This window comes from Entelurus aequoreus, linkage group LG02 (genome assembly GCF_033978785.1).
Source record: "Entelurus aequoreus isolate RoL-2023_Sb linkage group LG02, RoL_Eaeq_v1.1, whole genome shotgun sequence".
In the NCBI taxonomy this organism is placed as follows: domain Eukaryota; kingdom Metazoa; phylum Chordata; class Actinopteri; order Syngnathiformes; family Syngnathidae; genus Entelurus; species Entelurus aequoreus.
This window is the reverse complement of record NC_084732.1, coordinates 15,292,252-15,304,674: the sequence shown is the minus strand read 5'-3', so window position 1 is coordinate 15,304,674 and position 12,423 is coordinate 15,292,252. Positions and strand designations below refer to the sequence as shown.

General features: G+C 36.7%; 1 protein-coding gene across 4 annotated transcripts in view; it reads right to left on the bottom strand.

The window, feature by feature from the left end:
• vps13c (vacuolar protein sorting 13 homolog C) overlaps positions 1-12,066 on the bottom strand; it is a 93,595-nt gene extending 81,529 nt beyond the window's left edge. Inside the window, exons 1-8 of one of the 4 annotated variants that reach the window (XM_062023006.1) lie at positions 11,849-12,066; positions 8,120-8,163; positions 6,387-6,429; positions 5,263-5,358; positions 4,976-5,008; positions 4,551-4,652; positions 552-614; positions 117-191 (exon numbers count right to left, since the gene is read on the bottom strand). In XM_062023006.1, the coding sequence (XP_061878990.1) occupies positions 117-191; positions 552-614; positions 4,551-4,652; positions 4,976-5,008; positions 5,263-5,358; positions 6,387-6,429; positions 8,120-8,163; positions 11,849-11,948 (556 nt within the window). In that variant the 5' untranslated portion in view covers positions 11,949-12,066. The remainder of the gene's footprint in view (positions 1-116; positions 192-551; positions 615-4,550; positions 4,653-4,975; positions 5,009-5,262; positions 5,359-6,386; positions 6,430-8,119; positions 8,164-11,848) is intronic. The other 3 variants (XM_062023016.1, XM_062023024.1, XM_062023033.1) reach the window with 3 other exon arrangements.
• Between the last annotated feature and the right edge of the window lie 357 nt (positions 12,067-12,423).

Sequence of the window (12,423 nt, the reverse complement as noted above, 5' to 3'; positions counted from 1 at the left end):
TCTTTGAGGCGATGAAGATGCTCCCAAAAACCACATCACATCTTTTTTGCTCAGTTGAAACTTCACTCTGGAGGTTAACGCCATCTTTGATTGGCAGTAAAAATCATTAGACTCACCTGATTTGTTCACGCGATGTTTCAGCTTCTTCAGAGCTTTTTTGTGCTTTTTAAATTTTTTATGTCCTTTGGGGACTTTGGCAGCATTAAAGAAAGAGAAAGCAGTCAATAGGAGAGAAGTAGAAAGAATGAGGTCAAAAGCGCCCACCTGGAGGAGGTAGGTGGACGTGTGAGTAGAGCAACTAATCACTGAGCAGAGTTTAGGACGCACAGCAAAGACATTTGGAGGTTCATGTTGTAGTTTGAAAAACTGAATAAAACCTTTGCACATTTACGTCTACATGTGTATTGGATGATATGAATGTGTCTATCGGGACGAAAAGGAACACACATTTTTTTTAACATTAAATTCCACAATACAATCACGGGAACCAGCTTTAGCATGCCGGTGCTACGCTAGTGCTACTTTCAGGTATGCATGCATGTGTGTTTTACCATCCACGGGCTCCTTATAAACAACGCTTTCCAGACTGAAGAGCAGCTCGCCAGTGTGAGACGCTGACAGTCAACGCAGCGTGAACACAACACAACACAAAATTGTTACGTTCGTTAAACACTTTCACTGGAGTAGAACTCTTTTTGATTTTTTCTCCTTAGAACCGCACGTCATGTAACATACAGTAGAACCTCTAAAGTGGAACACAATCCCTTCCAGGACACTAGTCTCAGGGACAGTCTGAATTGTTCAGATTTAGAAGCTGTTTTTTTCAACTTAAGAAATATTGGAAATGGAAATGATCTGTTCTAGAGTCCAGCTGTGGCCACCGTAAAAGCTTTTGAGGGGAACTGCACTTTTTTATTTTTATTTTGCCTATTTTTTACAATCATTATGAAAGACATGATGACGGATGTATTTTTTAATGCATTCTAAATAGTAAATAAATGCTCAAAAGTCCGCTTACAAGGTAGCCTAAAGTATTCTGCCTTTAACGCCCTTAAAAAAACATGCAAATCCCTCCATTAAGATTTTATATACATTATTTAAGTATATACATCATGTAGTAACAGGCACATTTATAACAATATTTTATATTTTGATAATTTTAAGCATACGCGGCACATTAATTTCTACTACATCACTGATTATTACTCACTGCAGACTTCATGAGAGCCAAAAAAATCATCACATATTGTACAATGTCTGCTGTTATTAGGATGCCAACTGCTAGGATGTTCATATGTTCCCAATTAGATGACGATAATCCTTGTGAAGAAAAGGGGGGTGGAACCAAGCCTCTTTTCGTGTCATTCTTGCCATTGCCAGGTCTAAATTGGCTGTCAAAGTGTACCAACTTGTCGGATTACATCCTCGTCCTATTACTATCCAGGTGAGAGGCATGATTTATGATCTACAATAAAGTTTGACGAGCAAGGAAACGAGGGATGTCAACATTGGCACACAAGGTCGTGATCACGGTGCCGCTACAAATAGTTTGTCTGTGTTAGCGCTTATAATAACAATATCCTTAATACTTGGTTAATATTCAAGTCACAAAATGTAAATGGCGTATTGTGGGCGCTTTCTGGATGTTTTTGTTTTGGGTTTTATGGGCGGAATAGAGGACCTCCCATTGGCTCCGTTGTAAGCAGACATTTATTTAGTATTTTGAATGCAATAAAAAAAAAATACATCTGTCATCATGTCTTTCATAATGATTGTGAACGAAAGGCAACGTTCCCAAAAAAGTGTAGTTCCCCTTTAAGTGTACAGGCAATGTTTGAAGTTTTATGTAGAGATCCCAACAATTTTGTGTTCTATAGTAGGAGTGAGATCTAAATATCGATAGTAGCTTAATTGTTGTCGATAGTAGTGAGATCTCGGTTATAGATCGATATTAGCGTGATGGGATTGATACTTCTGTTGCAGGATTTCTTCTATACGTCACAGAGTTTATTATAGGACTGCAGCATCTCTTCTAGTCTGTCAGGAATGCTTTTCCTCTCCCTTCTCTGCTCTACTCACTGACGTTATTTTTCATAAATATCTGCGTGTAATGGTATTATTTTTGTGGTTTTGTTTACATTTGACAATTTTATATCTTTGTTAAATTGTTGCTCTATTTGTTTTTTGCAATAGTGACTTTTTTCCTCAGACAGTTATGTGTATTTTTTTTGTACTACAATTATTAACTTTTTTCTTGACTTCATTTTTATTGTATTTATTTTTTAATATATCACATTCACTGTAATTTTTATTTATTTCTTAAAAAAAAAAAAAAAAAGGGGAGTAGAACGCCTATGCCACCTGAGGGTTCCTTGTTCAATCCCCGGCTTCCGCCATCCTAGTCACGTCCGTTGTGTCCTTGGGCAAGACACTTCACCCTTGCTCCTGATGGGTCGTGGTTAGGGCCTTGCACGGCAGCTTCCGCCATCAGTGTGTGAATGTGTGTGTGTGAAGGGGTAAATGTAGAAATAGTGTCAAAGCGCTTTGAGTACCTTAAAGGTAGAACAGTGCTATACAAGTACAACCCATTTACCATTTAAAGGACAAGGTACTTTATTCTATAATGTTGTGAAATTATTGCGGTAAAGTAATTAAAAAAATGTGTGTAGTAAAACTGAATGATTAAAATGGAGATTATTACAGTCATCGCTTTCCACATTGGGCTTCAAATATTGCAGCTTCACCACAATGCAATTTTTTAAAAGATATTTATATATATTTTTAAAGCATTTTCTACAATTTTTTGGGCCTAAATTAATTATTTTCAACCATAAAAACTGTTAAATAAACTAAAGACATTAATAATGCAGTTGTATTGGCCACTAGAGGAGACCAAACCAACCAGAGCGCATTGTTTAGTATGGTGGGCACTGATTGGCTCGGCCTCATGCAGCATTGCTATATTGGATCAAAAGAGTTTAAAGTTGACCAAAAGGTGTTATTTTATTTCTAGGGGGCTCTCATAATGTTGAAAAATGTATTTAAAAACTCGTACAAAGTTTTTTTATGTCTAACTATGAAAATATTTGATTTACAATTAATGATTTTCAAGTCAAAAGGGGGGGTGTCCCGATCCGATATCCAATAACAGTCCGATATCAGCCAAAATCGGATTACATCAGCTAGCATCTAAAACGTCCGATATAAAAACTCTGATACAAGCAGTCTGTTCTAAGCTCCAAGTTCCCGCTAACGTTTCTTCTTGCTAGTTTAGCAGAGAAAAAACTGAAAATTTCCATTGTGAGAGCCTTTAAAAGCGTCTTCACTTTGAAACATAGTACCGTATTTTTCGGAGTATAAGTCGCTCCGGAGTATAAATCGCACCGGCCGAAAATGCATAATAAAGAAGGAAAAAAACATATATAAGTCGCACTGGAGTATAAGTCGCATTTTTTGGGGGAAATGTATTTGATAAAACCCAACACCAAGAATAGACATTTGAAAGGCAATTTAAAATAAATAAAGAATAGTGAACAAAAGGCTGAATAAGTGTATGTTATATGAGGCATAAATAACCAACTGAGAACGTGCCTGGTATGTTAACGTAATATGTTACGTTATGGTAAGAGTCATTCAAATAACTATAACATATAGAACATGCTATACGTTTACCAAACAATCTGTCACTCCTAATCACTAAATCCCATGAAATCTTATACGTCTAGTCTCTTACGTGAATGAGCTAAATAATATTATTTGATATTTTACGGTAATGTGTTAATAATTTCACACATAAGTCGCTCCTGAGTATAAGTCGCACCCCCGGCCAAACTATGAAAAAAACTGCAACTTATAGTCCGAAAAATACGGTATTCTAACAGATAATAGAAATACATTGCGAGAATCGGTTTCATTGGAGAATTGATTACAAATTGAATAATCACCTCAGGAAATCGGAATCGGATCAAATCGTTAGATGCCCAATGATTAACACCCCTACTTCTTGACCATGGCAACATACTTACTGTAAGAAAACAAGGTATAAAAACAAAATAGTATCCAGTCCATTTTAGACTGCGCTCGAGCACTTTTATCCAGCAGCGCCAAGATCCAGCATGCAGAGCTCACATGATTACATCATATCACTTTATTAAGCCTTTTGTAACATTCCACACTATAAATTAAGTAAACAAGCCTGTATTAGTCCTGCTGATATCATATCAGATTGATATTGGCCAATAGTCAAGGCTGCAATATAGCTTTTGTTTGGGAAGTGAGAAGGTTGTATCGGGACAACCCTAGTCAAAAGTATCAGTATCAGCAACACTAGCCCTCTATTTACTTGGTATCGGATCGATACTATAATTCCCAGTATTGCCCACCTATAGGGTGTTCCACTTTAGAGGTTCTATTGTCACATAGTTGAGCTCCTGCTTGGAATACGCCATTATTGTTGTGTCTAACAGTTTCGTGTTGAAATCTCCAATATTAGAGGTGGGGGATTATCGTAGCTCAGAGTGACCATCAATGAAGAGGCCAAAGGGGCTCACCTCGGCGGGCTGCCATCTGTAGCGCCTCCTCGATGCGCTGCAGCTCGCGCTGCTTCGCCTCCTGCTGGTAGCGCTCCTCCTTAGCCGCGTCATACTTGATGGCTGCCAAGAAGACAAAAAGGTCAACACCTCAGCTAGCATAGTTCTATGGGTAGTTGTCTCAGAGGTGTCCACATCAGAGAGTGTGCAGAAACCAGAACCCACCAGAAGGATGACCCAGTGAAAGCCCAGACTAGTCTGCAGCTAAGACCACTCAGACCATACCAAGCGCTAAATGGGCTGCACAGCACCATCTTGTGATTGGTCACATGACATATTTTTCCAGTAAATCGGGGATCAAGCAGCCTAACAGGAACTCCTCAACAGCCTGACAGAAGAGCGGCGGTTGAAGCGACCTCAACCACAGTCGTGAGCGTCAGCCTTACCGTTAAAGGGACATGTTATCAGCTGAGATCCAGCTGGAACACACACACACGTAATGTGAGAACACACAAAACAACACGTGTGCTAGTTTGGGAAATAAGTGGCTTGGACGTGGCCAGAACATGTGACCGCTTCATGGCACAACCACTTCCTTGTTTTGTCGCCTCGTTAGAATTCCCAGGACCATTGTGGAGTCGAGATGAGGCTTATATTCCCTGTCATGCATCAAAATCTTGTGTACACACTAAACAATGGCAGCTGTCACTCAAGTAACAGGAAGTTTGCTTACTGGCTCCGGGAACAACCAGCAGGTAGAGTCCATCTAGGGTCGCCACCACAGCGTCATTGTAGAGGTTCTTCCAGGGAATCTTCAGCGTCAGCGTACCTGACACAAAAAAGGTTGAGTATGGAGGTTCATTTGTGTCTTCATTACGACAGCTTTTTTTGACACTAAATGTGAATTTTTTGCGTTTTAATCAAATTTTATTAAATAAAAAATAGTGAGAAAAATTTGCGTGTTTAAAAATTCAGTTTGTGAAACTACAGTGTTTTAATAATAATAATAATAATAATAATAATAATAATACCTGGGATTTATATAGCGCTTTTCTAAGTACCCAAAGTCGCTTTACATGTTAAAAACCCATCATTCATTCACACCTGGTGGTGGTAAGCTACTTTTGTAGCCACAGCTGCCCTGGGGTAGTGTGGAAAAAAAAACATTGTATAAAAATTCAGTGCCCAGAAATAAAATGCAGACATATTCATTGCTTCAAAACTCCATATTCAATTCTAGTAAATTAAGACTGAATCGATCCTGTCTCAGAACCAGACAACGAGGTGCTTCAGTCTTTATCTAGCAGAAGTCAAGAGGAACAAACGGTAGAAAATGGATGGCTCTTACATTTTGAAGCAACACATTTTTCTGCACTGAATACACAGTTTTTATACACTAAATGTTTTTTACATAATTTTAATACAGTGATTTTTTTACATTGAATATTTTAACATGGAACTTTTACACACTGTTTTTTTCCTTAACACTAAATTTTTACACACGTTTTTTTTCTGCAATTAATTTTTTTACACTGAATTTTTCTGCACTGAATTTTTTTCACTGAATTTTTCTCTATTTTTTTATTCTACGAAAATTGTGTACAAAATTTAAGTTCACAAAATTCAAATGAAAAAAATGCAGTTACATAAATTATGTGACCAAAAAAAAGATTTCAGGATAAAGACACAAATTAACCTCCATAGTCAAGATGCATATGAACAAATTATCTGCACATATACAGTAGTCTTTTTTTTTTTGGCTCAACATGACACATCAGAACTTTCATCACATGCGCTCTAAACACAGAGATGACCACGCCATCAGGCGACGTCACCTTTTGATTGACAGCCACTCACCTATCTGTCCAGCCTTCACCTTGAACGGGACATCAAATTCACTCTAAAATACAAAATACAAGAACAATGTCACCACTACAACTCACTGGTAATTAGTGCTGTGAAGTGATTCAGGAAAAATGTGTGATCAATGAATCCATCCATCCATCCATTTCCTACCGCTTATTCCCTTCGGGTCGCGGGGGTGCTGGAGCCTATCTCAGCTACAATCGGGTGGAAGGCGGGGTACACCCTGGACAAGTCGCCACCTCATCGCAGGGCTGATCAATTAATCATTAACTGTAATTAATAAATGTAATTAATCTCTTTTTTGATCTCACCAGAAATGCTGAGAAAAGCCCTCAACTTGAAGTATTTTCATTTAAATTGTTTACATTAGTATAAAGATTAGGGGTGCTCCAAAAAATCCATTTACATCCAAATCGCAATTGTTACTGTTTAATCATTTTTTGAAAATCGATTTAAAAAATATAAAATACAACTTTTTTGCTTTTTTTTTTTTTGAAGAATCAATTTATTGATATTACTATTGTTGTCATTATTCCAATTAAATCTAACTGTATTTATATAGCACAATTAATACACAGGCAAGTGGCAAACAAAGTGCTGAACACACACACACAAAAAAAAAGAAGATTCATTGACACTGTTGCTTTTACTAATATTTGTTTTTCCTTTTTTTAGTATTGTATTTGCATGTTTTCTCAATTGATTTGTAATTTTTTTAATCCTAAATATTGTAAAGCAGTGAATGGGTTAAAGCAGGGGTTTGTGTATTTTATTTTATTAGATTAACATTCTGTGACTTTGTAAATACAATTTGGAAAATACATTTTTAAAAATATGTTTTTTTGGCCAACTCTGTGCATACACAATAAGTCATACGTCAGAAGCCAAGGGAAGCTTTTGGAATCTGTTTTGAAAAGGTTTTGTTCAAATTAGGGTTGACGTGTGTTTTTGTCTCTCATAATAATTGTGAACAATAGGCAACATTTCAAAAAAGTGCAGTTCTCCTTCAGGCGTATTATGAATATTTTACACTATTTGTTAGATAATAATTGAAAGCTCTTCTTTGCCGTGGCTGCATGCATACTGTATTATCTTTGTGCTGCATGGCGGGAGTGTTGTTTATAGATATTATGATGTTGCTGCTCTGAGTCAAGCACAAGAAGAGGGCGAAGAAACACAAAGGCATACAGAGGCAGAAACGTTGGATATTATAAATTAGATTGACGCCATTAAAAATCATAACACCCTAATTATGACTGGGATTATTGAATCGCAAATAATGCACTAATTTCACACAACCTATTTCTAATGCCATTTTGTTCCTCAGGGTGCACTAAATCATGTCATTGTCTAATTTGCACAACTGGCCATGCTGTAAAACTCACTGCTTGTGTGTGGACGGGTAAAAGGGAGCGTTTTTATTTGTGTCATAAAAAAATGTGCAACATGAGCTTATGTTTTTGTAAATGTTGTTAAGATAGGCTTGTTATAGGATCCATGCACAGGCAATAAAAAGATAAACATTCACAATGTTTTCTGGGCTCCATGTAAGTGTGAGCTGATTTCAATCGGTGAAAATATGCATAAAAATGATGGTTGAAAGAAGATCACAGCTAAATATGTATACTTCTTTAAGCGGTAGAAAATGAATGGATGGATGGATAGTTTATACTGGCTGATGATGATGACATCAGAGAAAAGAGGGGGAGCAGCGGCAGCCTTACCAGCGCATTTTCCTTCACTTTCAGGTTCTCGAGCACAACATTTCCTAAGGGGATGCAGAAGAAAGAAGAGTTTATTTGATTTACTGTGGGGCAACAATGTTTTTATGCAGGTGACACACAATATTTGGGAAATAGGACAGCATTTAAATGATCAAAATGTTTTTGTTTTTTTAAACACTAAATTTGAAAGTCTTTTCACATTTTTGTCAAGTCACTCGGGCGAGGCTCCCACGCCCCCGGGAGCGTAACAGTATAAGCGGTGCTTTTTGTTATTTCCCCAAATGACTTTCAGTCACAGGCGCTCAAAAAAAGGATCAAATGACGACAACAAACCAGCCTCAGCTACTTTCTGTTCCTTACAGGGTTGATTGATGGCTCCATAAAGGCAGAATGCTTTTATGTGTGTCAAACATGTGAAGCCAGCAGGATGTCATCCTGACATACAGGTTTGTTAGTGCTAAAGAAACTACCTGATTACACTTCTTTCTCTGCAACAACAACAACACTGCGCATGTTGCACGCTAACACTGTGACTAGAAATGTGACGTTCATGAACGATTCAAGTCTTTTGAACGGTTCTTATAAGTGAACGATGAGAACCGATTGGCAGTTGAGAGCTGTTTTTATGCACATGCAGATACAATGTACCCCACAAGGCAACTGGACTAAAAAATAAAACTTTTTCAAATTATTTGTTTATTGATTTTTATTTCATTAAGTTATTTTATTTAATTTAGATTCACTCTTATGGCTTATTGTTCTGATGTAGGTTAAGCGTACGCACAATTTTCTATTTACAATTTTCTTATGTCCTATTTAAGTTTTTCTATGATGTCCTAGTTTTTATTTAATTGTATTTACTCTTTTATATACATTTTAGTCTCACTTGTTATTTGTATATTTTTATCTGTATCATTAAAATGCTCCAACGTTCTTTAGGTCAGGAAAAATTGTAAATAGTGATATTACTGTGGGACCACCTTAAGGAATATTTACAGTAGGAAGGGAATTTGTGTAGCCCCATTCATTGCAGTTTACCTGACACATGAAACGTGACAAACTGGGGGGATGCACAATCCACTTAAGCCACCAAACGGCAGTCAAGTGTTGAATATCTTAAAATGTGTTTTGTTGCAATTCCAACTTTGACCACAGCATAAATCGCTATGTAGGGTAGCGCTTTCCATCTTTTTCAGCAGACTGCATTGCAAAATGATTAACCAACCCCACCAGCTTCTTCTAACGTAAGATCTACCCAGCGAATGGGGCCATATGAATCCCTTCCCTGTTGTACAGTTAACACAAAGAAATATTGTCAATATTTCAGAATAATTCTTACCAATACAGTAATATTTATGAAAAATGTAAATATTCTGATCCACATCTTTAAAAAAAAAAAAAAGACAAAAAAAAACTATAATAACGAGCCAGTCTTTTGAACGGCCCTTTTAAAAGGAACAGCTCCACAAGATCCGGCTCCCTGCTAAGAGCCATAAATTCAATTTCTAATTGTGACTGTCACATCAGAAGGTTACACATTTACAACATTCCAGTGGACTTATCAAAAATGTTGTTGTGTTTTAATAATTATGTGTGCGTTTGTGTGTCCTCACAGCAGAGTAACAAGCATAATCGGGCAACGTTTCAAGGGGAACTACACTTTTATTTTGTCATTTTTCACAATCCTTTTGTGAGACACGAACACATATGTCTTTTTTCAATGCATTTTAACTTGTAAATACAAGTCAAGGTAATGGCGTCATTGCGTCTATTGTGCCCATTAAACCGCCAACAATACTCAACAATAGTATTAGCGATTTTGTTATTATACGGGCTAACGTTAAGTACCTACTTTTAGCAGTGCATTGATCACAGATCATATTGACATCATCAGCCGGTGCGCTGCTGCACCGCCTCTGAACTGGTAAAAGTTGTTTCTAGATTATAAATCATGCCTCTCACTTAGATAGTATTAAGTTGGTCAACTATGACATCCAACTTATACCCGGAAATGGCGAGAAAGACACGAAAAGATGCTGGTTTTTCTTCATCTCAACGGGAATGTATGAACATCCCATTGGTCGTCATCCCAGTGAGAGCAGACATTGTACAGTAAGTGTCTGTTTCAGTATGTCTGTTGTCTTTGATGAAGTCTGCCATGAGTAGAAGCAGTTGTATGTTAAAGGAAATAGCGAACGGTGTAATGCGTCCGTAAAATTAATATGCTGCCAAATGCTTAAAATGAGCAAAATAGGTAAATATGACATGTTATTATGAATGTGCCTGTTACTAAATTACATATATACTTACAGCATGTATATAAAACCTTGATTGAGGTGATTGGATGTTTTTAGAGCACTATACAGCGACTACCACAGGCTCCATTGTTAACTGCCTTTTGTTTTTGAGTTGAGTTGAGTTTGAGTTTATTTGGAACACGCATGCGTACAACATGATACATCACAGTTTTCCAGTTTCTCTATTCAACATGTTCGAAAAGGAGTAGGAAGAAGCAGAGCTTATTTAATCCTACCCCGTTTCCTTTACATAGCAGTTGCTAAAACTTTTGTTCACTTCCTGTTCTCAATTTATACACAATATACTCCATAAGTAATAACAATCAAAATAAATAAACAATAATTGGGTGAAGTAAGATATATTTCATATGGTGAGATGAGTAAGATTATCTTGAAAACTAATGAATAGATTGATTGATTGATTGATTGAAACTTTTATTAGTAGATTGCACAGTACAATTCCATACAATTGACCACTAAATGGTAACACCCGAATACGTTTTTCAACTTGTTTAAGTCGGGGTCCACGTAATCAATTCATGGTAAGCTTTATGGGTGAGATCAATTCAGAATGTTTATCATGGTTCTTCTTCTTTGTACTTTGTAAACACTTTAAATTTGAAGAGTTTCTTGAAGTGGATCATATTAGTACATTGTTTGATTTATTTGCTTTTAATCCAATTCCATAATTTAATTCCACATACTGATATACTGAAGGTCTTAAGTGTTGTACGTGCGTAAAAATGTTTTAAATTAAATTGTTCCCTAAGATTATATTTCTCCTTCTCTTAAGATTATATTTCTCCTTTTTTTAAAGCGTTTATTTACGAGTTACAATGCATTAAAAAAAAAAGGCTTATGTGTTTGTCTTACATATTGATTGTGAAGGATATGCAAAAGTCTCAAAAAGTGCAGTTCCCCTTAAACAAAACTAAGTGGCTCCTTCTGACTGACAATTGAATTATTTTTATGGCTTAATTGTTTGTGTGATGACGTAATACAAAGGCGGGAAAACATGAAGCGAATTATGACGAGATAGTGTTTCTACAAACACACATTTATAAATACATTTTACTTTAAAGTGTCATATTGTATTTTAAATTACATAAGTGGATGAAATATTGCCAATGGCTGCGCATGACAAACCGCTCAATATTTACAGGTGCATTAATGCACCTGTAAATATTGAGCAAATAATAAATAAATCATTATTTGTTGACAATAACATTTGCACCGAATTAAATTCTAACGCTCAAATGAATGCCGAAGTTGAGATAAGACCTTGTTGCGTGGAGTTTTATGCTCCACGGTTCACTGTAATCAGGATTTATTTGCAGAGAGAGAAGAGAGTTTTGAATAGCGACAAAACTGCTCCAAGTCTGGCTCTGGAGCGTAACGCTACCGTCGCTAGCTAGCTAGCTGCGCAGCTCACCTCCCCAGATCCCGATCTTGAGCTGGGACTTGTCCAAGTTCTCCACGTAGTCTCCGATAAACCTGTTGAGGAGGTCACCGACCATAGACTCGAACACCATGACTGACACCCGCGGACAGAACACCCCGCTGCCGAGGACAGCGTCACTTTTTTACCCCCGACTTCCGCATTAGACGATGACAGCTGCGTCCTTATCGATGATTCTGTGTGTGCGATTGCCGCCTGCGTCGATTAGTCATGTCTGTGCGTCCGCGGGAAGCAAGTGCAGGCGGAGCGCATCGATCGGTCAGCTGATTCCTTTTGAAGGGTGTGTCTGTTAGTTCGGTTTCAGTTTATTTTTTAATCATTTTTATTTTTATTTATTATTATTTTTTTATACAAACCTTTATTTATAAATTTCAACATTTACAAACAGTTGAAAATAATAACCAAAGTAAGTAGAAAAACAGTACAAAACAGTACAAAAACAGTACAAAACAGCACCAGGGGGTTGTAAAGTAACTAAAATAGAATGCAAAAAATATATATATATATATATATATATATATATATATATATATATATATATATATATA